This window comes from Gopherus evgoodei, chromosome 2 (assembly GCF_007399415.2).
Source record: "Gopherus evgoodei ecotype Sinaloan lineage chromosome 2, rGopEvg1_v1.p, whole genome shotgun sequence".
NCBI lineage: Eukaryota > Metazoa > Chordata > Testudines > Testudinidae > Gopherus > Gopherus evgoodei.
This window is the reverse complement of record NC_044323.1, coordinates 293480000-293498781: the sequence shown is the minus strand read 5'-3', so window position 1 is coordinate 293498781 and position 18782 is coordinate 293480000. Positions and strand designations below refer to the sequence as shown.

The 18782-nt window shown below is 42.9% G+C and overlaps 1 protein-coding gene across 3 annotated transcripts in view; it reads right to left on the bottom strand.

The window, feature by feature from the left end:
- The window catches only part of RHPN1 (rhophilin Rho GTPase binding protein 1), a 61653-nt gene extending 43572 nt beyond the window's left edge, over nucleotides 1-18081 (bottom strand). For all 3 annotated transcript variants that reach the window (XM_030553917.1, XM_030553918.1, XM_030553919.1), the window contains exons 1-2: nucleotides 17983-18081; nucleotides 3071-3186 (exon numbers count right to left, since the gene is read on the bottom strand). In XM_030553917.1, the coding sequence (XP_030409777.1) occupies nucleotides 3071-3186; nucleotides 17983-18081 (215 nt within the window). The remainder of the gene's footprint in view (nucleotides 1-3070; nucleotides 3187-17982) is intronic.
- Nucleotides 18082-18782: the final 701 nt, after the last annotated feature.

Sequence of the window (18782 nt, the reverse complement as noted above, 5' to 3'; positions counted from 1 at the left end):
AGCACTGTAAACCCACCACCAGCGAGGCAACTCTCCAGTGTAGCCAAGCCCTCAGGAAAAAAAATAAAAAACAAAACAGGAAGAGAGAACCTGGTGGCAGAGGAAAGCTGACAACACCTAAAAACTGTCTGCTGAAACATGTTTTAGCATGAGAGACTAAATCAAGTTGGGCCTCTATTCAGCTGAGTGCAGTCAAAAAAAGGACAAGGCCATACCTCAGCCTAGCTCAGGGCTAAGCCTCTGGCAAGTTGTGTTCACAAACGCCACATTCCAGTAACAGATAAAACCACCTCAAAGCACAGGGGTTCTAAGTATTCTACCATCTATTACTTCTTTACTGATTGCATCCCATATCAGCCTTTCCATACTTTGCCTGCCTAGGATAACCTGGTCTATATTTTCCTGGATCATCCATTTACCGTTCTAGTCCTCTGGAATTTATCCCGTGTTCCAAGTTTTGTTAAAAATAACGTTAAGTGGTTCAGAGAGTTCCTCGGCCAATTCTGTTTAACATCCTCCTTAGTTACTGACAGGATTATCGCCTTATATCATCCTACTTCTTTCCAAGTACAGAACAGAAGTAGTCATTGAATACTTCTGCCTCTTTTGCATCAAGATTGAGAATTTTCCCATACTTGTCTATGCCATTGCTGATTTCATTTGTTCCCAATATATTTAAAGAATTGTTTGTTATAGTCTGTAACTGGCCATTGATTGTTTTTATTGACATTTAGCTTCTTTTATAAATTATCTGCAATTTCTAATTGCTGGTTTGTATTCTCTGCTATCAGCTTACCCATTTATTTTTCTCCCATTTTTTCTAAATTGTTGCTTTCACCTCCTTTTAACCAGGATGGATTTGTAACGGAAGAGGCTTTGTTTCATGAATACAGAATTGGGGAGGGAGGGGAAGAGGGTGTGGATATATGAAAACACTTAGCTCTGAGTTTTCACTTACATGTTTACATCTAAAATGTTTACTCCCAGTGAATTTTGCCCAATTTTTTTCAGCTTTGGGAAAAATCAGCCTTTTAAAATATCAAGTGCATAGGTTACAGGTTAGACTATATTCTGTTAGCAAATGAAATTAGCTAGGCAGCAGCACTTCAGAAAGGTCTGGTATTGAATCTATCCATCTTAGCTAGGACATGGTACCTCCCATATATTGGTGCAACCCCCCAGGGAATGGCCAACCATTCATTAAGGGTGAAATTTACCTTTGTGCAGAATGTCAGCACAAGGCCAATGCACTGCTTAAAACAGTTTCTAGTTTTCATACTAGACTCTGCACAAGGGTGCATTTTGATCTCATTAAGAACATACCTTATATAACCATGAGTCCTGGTCAAACTGAGGAGTTATCAAATGTTTGCTTAGTTAATTCTTTGTACAGAGATATTAAAAATATGGTTTATTGCCAACCTCTTAATCACTTCAAATTACTTTGCTGAGCCAGTGGTATTTGAACAAGACAGGAAAAGGACTTTCATTGTTTAACTGTCTCAGTCAGTTTATTTATCCATCAAACAAAACCTACTACACCATGCAACAAAACTGCATTTTATTTCAAACACACCATTCACTGTAGCTTCTTAGAAAAGAGGAATGACACTCCAAACAGATCATTTAAAGAAGTATGGTTGTGTCTACAATGGGAACTTGTCCTAACTCCAAACAGCTGAAGTCCAGCCACCCACATAGCTGTAAACCCTGCTCAATGGTAAGCACCACCAACTAGTACAAGTCACAGCTTTCCTTGACTACATTTTGGGTTTGCATTGGTAGACAAGGCCTAGAAGTCTTCAGTGTTAATCACTGGAGAACAAGGTCACATCCTTAAAGCCATGGAAAAACAGCAATACTTTACTAAATGACTTTTAATTTCAGGTGATTTTATGAGTCAAGTTTTGGTTTTCCATTAACTCCAAAAACGTCAAAATCTGAGATTTCATGGCCAATCCCTGCTCAGAAGGGACCTTTTTAATCTCAAAAACAGGCTCGCCAAAGAAAGTTAGCAGTGGGAAAGGTGTTCAAACTGCTGAGCCAAACACTTCAGCGGCCTGAAAAAGAGCAACATCGGGGTGTTTTGCTTCCTAACTTGACCCAGTGCTCCTGATACTCCCCAACAAAGTAATTAAATTGCCTGTGTTTTGCCTTGCATTCCTTCTAGCTCCCCCACTCTTTTTGCCCTATGCTGGATTTGAAATGCCTATGTTAGGAGGAGGGAAACTACTTGCTGACCACATTCTTGAATGACCTATGAATGGCAAGTATCATCACTCCGATTCAGGATTTTGATATAAACAGCACAGCCTGGCACATTCCTGCTGACATTGAACATTTCTCCTTGGTTTTATGAAGCAGGGTCATGCAGAAAAGAACACAGCAAGATTTTAAGTCTTTTTAATTAGATGAGGCATAACATCCAGGAGCAACCTAGAGCTTGTCTATATGGTGGGGTACTGAGCACTATGGGGGTGTGATTTTGATATACACTAACATGTTACACATTAATTGGTCCGTGTAGACCCTGCTGGTGCATACTACGAGCTCCCTAGTGAGCAGCAGCAGGGTCTACACAGACCCATTAATGCACAACATATTAGTATGCTTAGAAATCACTTCCCCATGGTGCACATTAGCCCACCATGCAGAAGTGGAGGGTGAGAAGTGGCCAGAAGTTGAAGCCACCAATAAAGCATTACCAGGTCAGTAGCACAGCACAGGGTTATGTTCTTCCTTTCTGGTTTCTAGTCATGCTGAAAAGGAGGTAGGGAAAAAGCCCACACCAACAGACTCATAATTAACAGGGAGAGTCTTACTCAGTCACCTTATCTATCTCCCAATTGACCAGTATAGGAAACAGTGACAGAATATCCAGAATATACTCTTCCCCTCTCCAATACAGGTAGCCTAGTAACCCCAAGTCACTAGTCTTTGTAAGCGAACAAATGGACATGTTTCTAGTGCACATATCATTGTCTCCTGCTAGAGAGGAGCATAATCAGTCTAAGCTCAGAGGCAATTCAGCACACAAGTGTTCTAGCATTGGAAATGGATCAGTGCTCACTTGAAGAGGTTTTCTGCCCCAGCTCGCATTCTCATCTCCTTGTTGATCTGTTGGTTAATTCGTGCGCGGCGGTGCTGCAGTTTGCTGCGCTGGGTCTGTGCAAAGGGATCACAGCCCTGCTAAGAGAAAAAAAGATGGTTACAATATATCGTGTTCAAAGAGGACATCGTCACCAAACAGAACAGCCTTTCTATCCTACCTTGCTATGCCACCAGTCTCATCTGTTTCTTCTTCAAATCCACTCTGGAGACCCATTGCTTCTGCACTGCCCACAAGCAGCGAGTCAACAGATAATATTTTAAAACAAAAGCCTCTGCTATTCTTTCCTCCAGGTCTGATCATCTTTCTTCACTTTGTGTCAAAGTGCCAAGGACAATGACATGGCTCAATAATAAACATATATGGTGTGAAGTGTAGTTTTAGTTCCTTTTTTTTCTGAGAGAATAAGGTCTAGTACTTCGAGTGTACTAAGCTGTGTTTCATACAACATTGGCTGTAAAGATGGAGGATTTCTTTGCACAACACTCCCATTAAGAAATACTATATTCCAATAACCGTATAACAAAGGAGCATAGTAGTTCATAACAGGTCTACACAGCCGACGTTAAAGCGCTGTGGCTCCAGTGCTGGGAGGGCTGTAATAAAACCACCTCCATGAGGGGAATAGCTACCAGCACTGGGAGCCATGCTCCCAGCCCCGGGGCACTATCTACACTGCCACTTTACAGTGCTGAAATTTGCATGGCTGAGGGAGGGTGTTTTTTCACACCCCTGAGCAAAAAAGTGTCAGCATAGTAAGTAGCAATCTAGACAAGGCCTTAATTTTACGAGGGTTTGCTATCTGCTACCTACCGAATATTTCAGTCCCCCTCTTCCCTTTATCTGCACCATTCTGCATCTAACCTATACGGTTCTAACTATCACTTAATTACAGTCACTTGCTCCCCCTTAGCACTCCCTTCTACAATACTGAATGACACCACTTGCTGACCTCCGTTCCCTTGATCTCAACACTAGCACGATATTTCAAATGCCTCAGCCCTTTCAGCAAATGACAATAAATAGTCACACTGATGATCACTACAGTAAGCCACCTACTGAGGTTATTCAGCTATTCAAGCGCTCTGGGAAACAACGGAGCCTTCTCAAAGTGTGTTATGTTATAGTACCATTGTTGCTTATACTGCCTGGATTACTAGGTGAATAGCTAGGTAGTTTAAAAAATATGGGCTCTCTCAGGAGATAATATATGTTGTCTCCTTTACAGGACTTTATCAGATGGCCATAGCATGAAAGATTTAGGAAACCAGCCCTGGGAGCCTCAGATAACAGTAAATCTATAACTGCAGCCCAGACACTAGCATCCTGATTTTCCATGGGTGACAAGCTCCTGCTGAATTCAGAAGGATTTGAGCTAGTTCAGCAACTCTGAAAAGCAGGGCATTACTTTTAAATGTAACTCATTTATCTCTTTTATTCTCTCCTACACTCCCTCCCATCCCCCCCAAAAATTTCTTTGAGTCTAGGCAGGGAATTGTTATAAGTTTAATCATCACTTTGGGGAATAGTAAATATACATTATCTTGAAGGGAGGGAAAGAAATATTAGCAGGTACTCCCAACAGAAACACTGTCAGGAGGAGGATCTCAGATTCCACAGTGACTCAAAAGCTCTACTCACACAGAAAGATTGAATTGCTCCTCACACAATAGAACATAAATGGTGAAATGTGCTCCTAGGGGTGCCATGGACCTAAATAAAGAGCCTTTTTTGGAGGGGTCCAAGGCAGGGGAGTTGTGTTAAGATGGAGACCTGGAAGTCTGCTGTTCTTATGTAAATGTCAGATAATTTGCACCAACAAAGCCACCCACGCCAGTTTACACATATAGGGTGAATTTCACCCCAGTGCATCCAGCACAGGTCCTACTTCAGTTCTGCCTAGGGCACATGCTGGCCCCCAGAACTGAGAGTGGACAATCACTCAGAATCTCTCTTGTGAAGTTCTTTCAGAACAGAATGGCCTTATTTCCAGCCACCACATAGAGCCATAGCTTTAGAATAAGAGACTAACCCCTCCTCCTCCTCTTTTCAGGCCTTCTCAAGACTCACTATAGCTCTGATTAGGACAAAACCCAAAACAAAGGCATCACTTTTATTTATTTTTAGCCACTGAGACTAGCTTACATTAGCTTCTCATGTGGCATCAGCTTATTTCACTTGTCTTCTCCTGATGGGGGACAGGGACAGGGTATCACGTCCTTGCACTCCCCTAGGTAGCAGGGTGTGGTGGGTAGGAAATCTGTGTTAGTCTGTGAGGTTCCATGCCTAGCTGTTGACACATTTTCTACACCCATCATGGTACCCGAGTATGTGCTTAGATGATGATAAAGTTAAATTTGCATGGAGAAGTCCCCAGTGGACTTTGTGAAGTCTTGTCTCTACTCCTTGCTTAAAGGAGGTACTGCTTGGGGAATAATACTGATTATAGTATAGGTGAGAATGTGCTTCATGCTGAGAGGAGGTAGTGGTCTTATAAATGCAGCTATGTGGCCAACACAGCTGCAAGAAAGTCTCTAAAGGAGAAACTACAGGCCTCAGCTCTGGTTCATGATATTACTATGTAGAGGCCAATAAAAAACTAAATTCTTGATTGCAAAAGAGATAATGTGGATTTGGAAACCTACCCTAGTTTAAAAAAAAAAAAAAAAAGGATGGACAGGAAATAAGTGCAACTTATTTAGGAGTGGAAAAATAATGAGATCATATTTGTTTTGATTAAAAACTGATGTGGGAGCGGGAAACGTTGCTTGTGAAAAGATTCCAGGTAATTTCAAAATATCCAGAACAGTTAGTCCCCAGTAAATTATAAATCATACAAAAAGGGACTGATTTGAGTGAGTTACTGGTATAAGCATGGATGGACGTTTGTGATTATTGTTGAGCAGCATTCAGTCTGCAGACTAACATAGCAGATGGCATGACCTCTGTTCCTCAGCTTCTAAAACTCTGATTAATGCTCAGATGTGACACGAAAAGTAATCTGTGCACGTATTACAAAGACTGCAGAAAGGCAGAGTGGGAGATCATGAACTTTCTGGATAAATTAAATGGGTCACTGAGACTAAAAACTAGCTGCCTCACAAACCTCAGGTGTAAAATACTGAAAACAAATATCCCCGAGGACGACTGTTTTAAGGAGCAAATGCTGAACTCTCAAAAGGTCCACACCCATTTTGCAAACAAACAATCTGCTTCTTCATCAAAGTGAATTTAATATAAGAAGAGACTGAATCTTGTTAGTAAGAATGAGGAATCTTGCAGCCACAGAGCCCTAATCTGTGATTGTGCCAGTTTTTCCAAGCTAAGGTGGAGCAGCCTGGGGGATCTCAAAGGACCATTAAGGTGTTAGTCAAGTGGAGGAAAACAGAGTCGCTAAAAACAGACAAGCAAGTCTCAGTGACAATTTGTAAGAGAACCTGTTAAGAATCATCACAGCAGATTCAAGGAGACTAAAATGTCTAAAAGAAATTGGTTCAGAAGGAACGTAATACTCAGGGATCCCTTAAAATGGATATCAGATACAGCTACATTCATGAAAAATCCCATCCCTAACCACAAGAACTTTAATTAAGCAAATCTTTATGTACCTCTTTGAAGAGATAGAGGTGAGGCAAACAAAACACAGGTGTGGATGCTGACATATATACACATGGCAAAGGAGACAGAGCTCTTAGAAGCAACAGATGGTTTCTTTGAGAGGATTTCCTCCGCAGCCATATTTTAACATGATCACACACTGTAGCAGAGGCAGGTTTCCACATGGACAATGGCAACATCTAAAATCTTTTTATTGATTTGAGAGATGTTTAGGAAACACTCCTTTTAACCAGTAAAAGCGAAGCTAAAATATAGTAACAACTTTAATAATGTTTCCCCACCCAAATCAAAACCTTTACCTACACAATTTTATCTTTTAGGGTATCACAGCTTTGGCAAAACTATCAGAAAAAGTGAAAGTTGATAATTCCACAGGAGTAACAAGCAAAGAAGAGAGAACACTAGATTTTGATAATCCCTCAGGCCAAGTTTTTCAAAAATGACTAGTGATTTGGGTTTATCCATTTTTCAGTGCCCAACTTGGGACATCTTAAAGGAGCCAGATTCTCAAAACATGCCGAGCACCCACACTCTTAATATCCAACCCCTTTAAAGTGTTTCCAATTAAGCACCCAAAAACCCCAGTCACTTCGGGAAACTCTGGCCTTCCTGTATGCCTCCAGGAACACCCTAATCACAGATGTGAGATGAGGCAAGGCAGCATTAAACTTAATATTTTCATTATACAGCAGCCTGGGAAGTTGCACTCTTTGGATTTGCCCACAGTACTATGTAGTTTCCAATAAGAAATATGCACTGTGCTGCTCACAGAGTCATGAGTTTATAAAAGCAAGCATTTGAACAAGTGCTCATGTTTACTGCCTTTTTAGTAGAATATTACATCTCACCATTTAAACAATCAAGTTTCAGGAGATAGTTTTCAATTCCCACCCATGCTCCTGAGCCAGTCAGAAAATGCAGTAAAATTGTACTGGAAAGACGAGTATTAACTGGATCATGTAGCACAGGGTTATGGGAGGGGTGGTTAAGCATAGGAATGCAAGTCAGGATCTGGAGACTTACTGCTTTTAGGAAATTCATTTGATCTCTCTGCCTCATCTTCCTCCACCCACAGTAAAACTGAGTAACCCTCCCACCACCCTGTGAGATACTTAGCACTTCTAATCTTCAAAAGGCTTTACTATCACGAAGTATCATTACTGAACAGTTGTTAGAATGAGCACTATGCAACAGCTACAGTAGGTACTAACTAAGATCTAGATTCTAGTCTCTAGCTGTCCTTGCCATTTTAAAATGCAACTAATTTTAAACTGAAGGAAGGGAGAAAATTCAGCCAGCATTTTACCTCAAGACATTTTTATCTATGAGAAAACAAGCAAATAATCTAAAATGAAGGTTATTCAGATTTAAAGTGAGAGACCACCACAAGAATGAACAGAAGTTTGAGAGCATAGGTACTTTTGAAAATCTCACCTAAGTGAGGGTAGGTACTTAACTCTCATTGAAAGCTAAATGGGAGTTAGGCACCTAACTCAGGCAGTTTTGGAAAAAATCTCTCCCATAGTGTGGATCTCCTCGGACAGTCTGCACTCAAATGAACTTAGAACAGCTGCCTGTTTCTGCTGACCAGAGTCCCTGGAAATTTAAAAATGTAGTATAAACAAAAACTACACTACAGTTTTCAGTGAGGACATTTCTTCCAAAGCCAGTCAAGAGGGGGCACATGAGATGGCTTTTAAACTTAAGTAGGAATTTCCTTGCTTGATTATTTCCTGCATGACCTTAAACCCAATCCTGAAGCATAACTGTAATTAAATGAAATTGTGGTAACCTCTCAGGCCTTTACTGGATATTAAAGGCATTTCCGTGTGCAGTTGCTACAGTTGCGCAAGTCACATTCTGAGTGAAATTCAACGTTTAACTCAAGATTTCTTAGCCATCCTTTGCAGTGGACTTTAAACCAGGTAAGTAAACATACAGCATCTCCTCGGTCAACAGGTGTCCATAATCTTTGTTGCATGCATAGAACAGTCAGAACGCAGCACAGATTGTAAGTATGTAGAGTACAGCATGTTAAGAACGCTATGGGAATGAATAAGGTATGGGTCATTAAGTTACACAAGTTGTGTCCAGCACTGAAGTTTATTGCCTCTGACAAACCAGGATTAGAGCCAGTATTATTCTAGCAAGTCTGTTCTAGGTCCAGAGAGCCTGCCAAACATTACATTCAGTGTCCAACACAAAAGGAAAACAAAGTGTTCTGCAGAAATGTGCTAGAGCTGTTTCAGTGTTGTGAAAGAGTGAGAGGCTGGTCTCATGCAAAATGGAGGGGACAAAAGATAGACGAGGCCCCTTACATGTCATCTGGCAATTCCTGCTGACTTAAGATGTGTCTACATGGGGAAATTTACAAGTATAATTATACTGCTGTAGTTATACTTGTATAAATCCTCATGTGGACACTTATTCTGTTACAGGAGCACCTACATAGGGAAAAATACTAACAAGTAAGCCTGGCAAAAATCAAAATTTTTTAAAAAATTTTGAGAGATAATATCAATGTTTACTTTTAACCATTTTTATTTTTATCAATTTAAATGTTCACAATTTGGGAACTTATGGGAGGGGGAGGGAATCAGACAACTTAATGACAGTAGATGTTGAGATTCAAAAAGTTAAAGCTTTGTAACTATCAAAGCACAAATTGTCATCACATCAAAATATACAAAATAAATATCCTTAAATCAAACTGAAGTTCTCAAGCAGCATTTTTCTTACTTTGCCTATCTTTAAATTTCTATTATTATTGATGGATATATCTTTCGGTCCGTTTGCGATGGGGGTGGGGGCATGAAATCAACATTTACTGATAAAAATTTAATTGTTTGAAGCCAAAGCATGCTGGTAACTTTCCTCATGCAGACAAGCTCCTATCAATGCTTTGTTTTGACATAGTTATCAAACATCATACTTCGCAACTTAATGGTTATGGATGCTTCTTAGACCACATAGATAGGTATGGTATCAGAAAGCACACCTAGGAGACTGGTGCTGACTAACCATAGCTACAGCTGGAGCACAACATTCAGAGGTAATGCTAATTAGCAGGCCCGAAGGAGTCTAAACTCCCACCTAACAATTAAAGTGTAAGGGAGCCAATGTTAGTACAACTCACAAAGAAGTTACAGATAGAGGACTATAGCAAGGAAAATTCTACTCATGTGACCCTCTGCCTGTGACTAATGTCAGTGTAGCTCCACAACTGAGTCATACTAAGGGCACATCTTCACTAGCAACATTAAAGTGCTGACGAAGCTGCGCTTTAACATGGCTTGTATAGTCGTGGCAGAGCACTGGGAGAGCTCTCCCAGCGCTATATAAAAAAACCTCACCTCCCCGAGGGGAATAGCTCCCAGAACTGGTGCACTGTCACTCTACAGCGCTGGGGAGGGGGGCGGGTTTCACACCCCGAGTGAGAAAGTTGTAGCACTGTAAAGTGCCAGTGTAGACAACCCTATGAAATGATGCATAATGGAGAACAGGTTGCACGTTGAGAAGTGTGAAGATCCATGTAGATATTGAGGGGGAAGCCAGACATACATTCCAGTAAAGATTTAAAACTTTCAACCTTCAGAAGTAATCTTTAATACACCCAGATGGGCATCTTCACATATCAGGGAGCAGCTGATGCTTTTGAATATTTGATCATTTTCTGGAGCTCTTCTCCTAACTCCTTCCCCTCTACCAATTCGGTATCTAGCAGCATGAAAACAGAATTAGCTATTCCTGAGACTTGTTCCTTACTTGAGGTCATAAATGGCAAGTTTGCATCTATTATTTATTTATTTGGTGTATGCAAGCCAGTCAAGCCAAGCCAACAGCATTCTTACCAACAATGTTCAAGGCACAAAGACCTCCAGGAAGTTGAGTCATTTTGCAGTCATCAACAATGTGTGTCATGGTTTGTGGCTGGCCACACTGACACATCGAACTGTCTCTAAAATGCCACAGAAATTCCATGTTCACACTCCTGAGCAACATAAGTTATACAGACATAAGTCGTAGTGTAGACATAGCTGCAGACTGTAAGCTCTTTAGGGCAGGGACTGTCTTTTTGTTTTGTGTCTGTACAGCACCTACCACAATAGGGTCCTGGTCCACAACTATGGTTCTTAGGCATTATAGTAATGCAAATCATCAATAATAAAGGACCATTAAGTATTTCACTTCTAAGTTTAGATTTGAATGCAGCCTGGGGCAATTGTGACTGATGATTGTTTGGTGCCTTACAATGTATGAACTGAGGTGAACTTGTACTAACTAGCTCATTTTCTGGTGTTCATATCTCACACACACGTGCCCGAAAAATAAGACTGAATGTTCTATGGAGTCTGAATTATCCTATCCTCAAGGGCCATATGTCCAGAAAAGGTTGAAGAACCTTGGTGGGGGGGCACATGGACAATTTATTCTACTGTAAGTGTTGTTTTATGCTAACCATAAAGACTTGAATCTGCAAGGCTGCCAATTTAGCACCTCCCAAACTGTGATTTACAATCACAGGCCAATTGAACTTACAAATACTGCGCACATAAATCTGCAAGTTTGCTACAATAGGGAAACAATGCACATTTTGTACAGGAGAAAAAAGGTATGAGAGAGTTTGAAATGCAGAACAAACATACATTCTGAAAACCCAATTCTATAGTTTTTGCTCAGGAAGAGTTCTCAGTGATTCTGATGAGAGAGTACTGCTGAATTAAGATGGCAGGATTCAGCCAGTATATGGTAAATTAGAGATGGTAAAAGTTAAAACAAATTCAACTCATGAATAGCAACCAAAGAAAACACTAGGTACATACTCTAAAAAGCTAAAGCTGTGTAAGGTTTTTATCCACCTTAGTTTTATTTCACTCTCAAAATACCAAAAGCAATTAGAGTCCATCACTGACAAGTTACAGTATTTCAGTCTCTCTCTATAAAACCATTTGGAGATACAATAGCTAAAAGATAAGTGCGACTGGGGTTTGCCAAATTCACCCCTGGCAAAAATAGGAACATCTCGCTGTTTTATGTTTACTTGTGTAGCTTACGACAGGTTTGAGACTTTTATTGAAAAAAATGCAAATATCTACATTACTCATACGCTATAACCCTATGGGCCAAATTTCAGTATAGTGGGACTTTTCTAGAAAAAAATTCCATATTCTATAGACCAGGGGTAGACAACCTATGGCATAGGTGCCGAAGGCGGCGCACAAGCTAATTTTCAGTGGCACTCCCACTGCCCAGGTTCTGGCCACCGGTCCAGAGGGCTTTAATTTAATTTTAAATGAAGCTTCTTAAACATTTTTTAAACCTTATTTACTTTACATTAACAATAGTTTTATTATATATTATAGACTTATAGAAAGAGACCTTCTAAAAACATTAAAATGTATTACCAGCGCATGAAACCTTAAATTACAATTAATAAATGAAGACTTGGCATACCACTTCTGAAACGTAGACCTACAAAGGGTCATAATTAGAAATGCTAGCCTGGCTACCTGCTGAAGCACAAAAGAAAGACATTGCATAATTAAATGAAACATTTTAAGTCTAGGACCCCAATCCTGGCTCTGGATCCATTCATGTGGATCCCATGTAGAGTTCAGGACATAGTCCAAGGCCTAGTTTAGGTTCTTATAATACAAACACACACAAAGAAAACAAAGAAGGAAGAAGTGGGACCGCTAAACACTGAGGATGGAATGGAGGTTAAGGATAACCTAGGCATGGCCCAATATCTAAATCAATACTTTGCCTCAGTCTTTAATAAGGCTAATGAGGAGCTTAGGGATAATGGAAGGATGACAAATGGGAATGAGGATATGGAGGTGGATATTACCACATCTGAGGTAGAAGCCGAACTTGAACAGCTTAATGGGACAAAATCGGAGGGCCCAGATAATCTTCATCCAAGAATATTAAAGGAACTGGCACATGAAATTGCAAGCCCATTAGCAAGAATTTTTAATGAATAGGTAAACTCAGGAGTTGTACCGTACAACTGGAGAATTGCTAACATAGTTCCTATCTTTAAGAAAGGGAAAAAAAAGTGATCCGAGTAACTATAGGCCTGTTAGTTTGACATCTGTAGTATGTAAGGTCTTGGAAAATTTTTTGAAGGAGAAAGTAGTTAAGGACATTGAGGTCAATGGTAATTGGGACAAATTACAACATGGTTTTATAAAAGGTAGATTGTGCCAAACCAACCTGATCTCCTCCTTTGAGAAGGTGACAGATTATTTAGACAAAGGAAATGTAGTAGATCTAATTTACCTCAATTTTAATAAGGCATTTGACACGGTTCCACATGCGGAATTATTAGTTAAATTGGAAAAGATGGGGATCAATATGAAAATTGAAAGGTGGATAAGGAGCTGGTTAAAGGGGAGATTCCAACGGGTCGTACTGAAGGGTGAACTGTCAGGCTGGAAGGAGGTTACTAGTGGAGTTCCACAAGGCTCAGTTTTGGGACCAATCTTATTTAACCTTTTTATTACTGACCTTGGCACAAAAAGGGGGGATGTGTTAATAAAGTTTGCGGATGACACAAAGCTGGGAGGTACTGCTAACACAGAGAAGGACCGGGATATCATACAGGAAAATCTGGATGACCTTGTAAACTGGACTAAGAGTAATAGGATGAAATTTAACAGTGAGAAGTGCAAGGTCATGCATTTAGGGATTAATAATAAGAATTTTAGTTATACATCGGGGACACATCAGTTGGAAGCAACAGAGGAGGAGAAGGACCTTGGAGTATTGGTTGATCACAGGATGACCATGAGCCACCAATGTGATATGGCCGTGAAAAAAGCTAATGCGGTTTTAGGATGCATCAGGCGAGGTATTTCCAGCAAAGATAAGGAGGTGTTAGTACCGTTATATAAGGCACTGGTGAGACCTCATCTGGAATACTGTGTGCAGTTCTGGTCTCCCATATTTAAGAAGGATGAATACAAACTGGAACAGGTTCAGAGACGGGCTACTAGGATGATCCGAGGAATGGAAAACCTGTCTTATGAAAGGAGACTCAAAGAGCTTTGCTTGTTTAGCCGGAGGGAGAGGAATTATTTAAGCTTAGTACCAATGTAGACACAAGAACAAATGGGTATAAACTGGACACTAGGAAGTTTAGACTTGAAATTAGACGAAGGTTTCTAACCATTAGAGGAGTGAAGTTCTGGAACAGCCTTCCAAGGGGAGTAGTGGGGACAAAAGACATATCTGGCTTTAAGACTAAGCTTGATAAGTTTATGGAAGGAATGGTATGATGAGATTGCCAAAATTAAGCTATTGATCTTTGATCATCAGCAGGTAAGTATGCCCAGTGGTCTGTGATGGGATGGGACCTGAGTTACTGCAGAGAATTCTTTCCTGAGTGCTGGCTGGCGAGTCTTGCCCACATGCTCAGGGTTTAGCTGATCGCCATAATTGGGGTCGGGAAGGAATTTTCCTCCGGGGCAGATTGCCAGGGGCCCTGGAGGTTTTTCACCTTCCTCTGCAGCGTGGGGCATGGGTCAGTTGCTGGTGGATTCTCTGCAGCTTGAGGTCTTCAAACCACAATTTGAAGACTTCAATAACTCAGATATAGGTTAGGGGTTTGTTATAGAAGCGGATGGGTAGAGTTCTGTGGCCTGCTTTGTGCAGGAGGTCAGACTAGATGATCATATTGGTCCCTTCTGACCCTAATGTCTATGAGTCTGAGTCTATGAGGGTGATGAATGCAGTATAAAAAAAAAACATACAGAACAGATATGTATTATTGTACATATCAGAGGGGTAGCTGTGTTAGTCTGGATCTGTAAAAGCAGCAAAGAGTCTTGTGGCACCTAACAGACTTTTGGAGCATGAGCTTTCATGGGTGAATACCCACTTTGTCGGATGCATCCGACAAAGCAGGTATACACCCACGAAAGCTCATGCTCCAAAATGTCTGTTAGTCTAAAAGGTGCTACAAGATTCTTTGATGCTTTTACTGTACGTAGCCTCTTATACTGTGCTCATCACCATAGCATCTGGGCAGGTGGGCCTTCCAGTACTGCTTAAAATACTATCCTGGATAGGGATGCTTTTGAATTAGGGCCTATGGCAAGAAGTCCAACTGAAGTAAATGTGAGTATGCACTAGAATAAGCATTACTTCCAGTGAGAAAATGTTTGAAGTGTCAGGCCCTTAATATTACCAGTTATTTTATTTCTAAGAGAGAAACTGTTAGATACTTTAGGACCAAAAGTTTAAATATTATAAAAATGTCATTGTCCAGTCACCTTTCAAAGAAAGCTGGTAGTGGTGGTTGAGATTCATGTTCCTCAACTACATTTGCAACCCACATATTCTAGAACTGGGCCAGCGTAGGAAAACTGGAAAGTGAAACTGACTAGAGATGTGAAACTCATTACCCTACTTTTGTGCCACCAGTTGAATGAAGAACAAATTGTACGAGCCTGAAGCATAAGAATAGATTAAAACAAAAATCTCTAATATTTTTAGCCCAAGAAAATCCACTTAAGGAACTACCAATGTTTGAGAAACAATGCATGTTGCGGTAGCATAGCAGAACTAACAGGGAGATCATACAGATTGATATTTTGTCCTTTTACATGGGAAAAGCTATTGTCTTGCAGCAAGTTCTATTAGGTGTTTAATACAGCAATAGGATCTCAAACTCAGACAGCACCACACTATAAGCGAGTCCCATTTTTCTGAGAGAGGCTGCATTACAACGTATGCTTTAAAACAATACACCATTAAAAAAAAAGCTATTGACAATAGCTGTATCACACAATTTTTCAGTAATGAGTCTGTTTATTTGTTAAGTATCAGAGGGGTAGCCATGTTAGCCTGGATCTGTAAAAGCAGCAAAGAATCCTGTAGCACCTTATAGACTAACAGACGCTTTGGAGCATGAGCTTTCGTGGGTGAATATCCACTTCGTCACGAAAGCTCATGCTCTAAAGCATCTGTTAGTCTATAAGGTGCCACAGGATTCTTTGCTGTTTATTTGTTAAAACTCTCTAAAAAGATCCTCAATGTTGACTGATGCACTGAACAAAAGATAAAGGATAAATAAAAAAATCAAGTCCAAATGCTCCAATCTGTAAAAACTTACTCTGATTGTTAGGAGGAGAGGGGAAGGAGGGGAGCGAGGGAGGGAAATCACTAAAATGAGACATGGTGGTGCAAACATGGAGCAGTCTGCATGTCACAAAAGTCAGGGCAATAGACCAGTTCTGTGCACAAGTAGGAAACAGATGCATCAGAGCCTCAGTGACAGAATGTTAGCCTGTACAGAAGATAACCGTTACTGTAGTATCTGTGATTCTCCACAAAACAGTAAAGCCATAGCAACCACATCGACACAGTTCTCTTTCTAAGCACTGAATGCATTACAGTTACTGATTCTTCTTTAGAGAAACACCGTCAACTTTATTTTTTTTTTTAATATGAAGTGTCAAGTCAAGTCATTACAGGTGTTCCTGAGTTCTCAGGTCAGTTTTTGTGGGTTTTTTACAACCATGTTTTCTTACTTCAGATGTTTCTCTCCTGCCTGTTGCTGTCAGAGGACCCCACGCACACAGTAAACAGACTCCCTTGCAGAAGAGAAACCATGAAACAAATAAAGTAAGCTACAACACACACACACACACACCCCTTACTAATCCTTTGTTATACGTAGCACCTGCAGTTACAAATACCACAGGAAAATTCTGAGACAAATGTGACTTAAGTTGACTGTGTCCCTTTAAACTACATCAGAAAGGTTAAAAATTAATACTTCACTGAAGATTCTTTATTGATCTTTACCTATAAGAGGCTGTGGATTTAAACCTGCAGCCCTTACTAAGGCAAAACATCTACTGAACCAAATGGAAGATTTAGTTGAGGAAGAGCTGTAGATATACATCAGATTACAATGATAATTTACAGCAAATTAGCAAATAAACTTTCAGAACACACAGAAATTGGCACACTTCACACAGTTTCGAAAGCCATTATTTACCAACCTTATGGTGGTTTTACAACTAGTGTTCTACAATACTCTGAATGTAAGAGTAGTAGCAGCAATTTGCCAGCACACTACCTACATTAAAAACCCTCATACAAGCAATGCTAACATTTTAAAAACTTCTAAGAACACCCCTTGAAGTTTTACCTCCCTCCTGTTATTAATTTTGGTTGCATCACTAGTTTAATTAGCAGTCAGAGCTAGCAGATACATTCATACAAACTAAACAGGCAAATAAACAATCATATACGGTAAAACTGCCAGCATGGTAACTACCACATATGCCCACCTACTACGAAACCTTAGCTACATAAGCAAGAACACTAGGCAATGCCATGCTGCTCACATTGTAGTAACAGTTCATAGTGAGAGGTAGAACACACAGAATACTTTAGTGGGATGAGAAAAGTAACTTTCCTGCAGGAAAGAAAATCAAGCTGAAACGTACCAGCAACCATCACCTAGTACCAACATGCACTGGCTAGCCCCCACCCTCTGCATCGCCCTGGCACGAGGAAGGGGTTTGGGCACCAGGGGGACCTCGGCATGGGAGAAGAGTGCTAGCCCCCCCCCACTGCCCTGGCATGGGGGAGGCTGGCACCGGGGTGGAGGGGCGCCACCCCCCCCACTGCCCTGGCACCGGGGGGGGGAGGCTGGCCGCGCGGAGGGGGAGGGGCGCCACCCCCTCACTGCCCTGGCACGGGGGAGGCTGGCACCGGGGGGGAGAGGCGCCACCCCCCCACTGCCCTGGCACCGGGGGGGAGGCTGGCACCGGGGGGAGGGGCGCCACCCCCCTCACTGCCCTGGCACGGGGGAGGCTGGCACCGGGGGGGGGGGAAGCGCCACCCCCCCACTGCCCTGGCACCGGGGGGGAGGCTGGCACCGGGGGGGGGAAGCGCCACCCCCCCACTGCCCTGGCACCGGGGGGGAGGCTGGCACCGGGGGGGGAAAGCGCCACCCCCCCACTGCCCTGGCACCGGGGGGGAGGCTGGCACCGGGGGGGGGGGAAGCGCCACCCCCCCACTGCCCTGGCACGGGGGAGGCTGGCACCGGGGGGGGGAAAGCGCCACCCCCCCCACTGCCCTGGCACCGGGGGGGGGAAAGCGGCACCCACCCACTGCCCTGGCACGGGGGAGGCTGGCACCGGGGGGGGGGGAGGGGAAAGGAGAGGAGAGATGCCCACTAGCCGCCCCGGGCGCTGCTCTCCGCGAGTCCTCGCCCCGCGCCCCTCACGCACCTTCCGGACGCTGCCGCTCTCCGGGGCCCGCAGCAGGAGGAAGCCGCCGTCTCCCGCCGCGTCCCCTCGGCCGCCCGGGCTCCTCTCCGCGGGGACCATGGTGGCGGGGGGCGGCTCTGCAGGCGGCCGCGCTCCCCTCACCCAGGACGACAGCCGCCACCCTCCCGCTTCCACACCGGCCGCGAACCGTCAGCCCCAGGGAAGGGCGGGAGCCAGGGGCCGCTCTGGCCAATAGGATGGCGGGTTGTCTTCGAGTGAAAGCACCCGTGTCCAATGGAAGAAAGGACAGGGCGGGGCCAGTGGTGTCACCGCCCTTCTAGCTGCCTAAATGGTGCCCGGGGAGAGGAGACCCTGTCGCCCCTGGCAACGGTGGGAATTAGAACGCCGAGGACGTCAGGGGGCGGGGCCTCCCAGGCACAGCCTGGTTTGGAGGCGCGCGCTGGGAGGAGTGCACGCGGCTTTAGAACCCTCCCCTCCCCCTTGTGTCGCCCCATCTGGAGCAGCCCCCTGCCGCCCCTTCCCCCCCCGCAAACTTCTGGTCCGTTGCTGGAGGGGGGGGGACTAGCAATGCAAAATGCATGTAAATCTCTTGTCTCTGGGGCACTGCCCTGCCCCTTCCCTGCAGCTGGCTGAGCTGAACCCTCACCTCAGCCCTGCCCCAGTGGGAGCCTGCACTACCTGCACCCCACTGTCACTGCCATTTGTGGTGCGTCTGCCTAAGGGCAGGGTGTGCAAAATTACTTCCCTACAACTGTGTTGTTCAGGCGTGTGAATCCACACTCTTAAGCAAAGTAGTTATG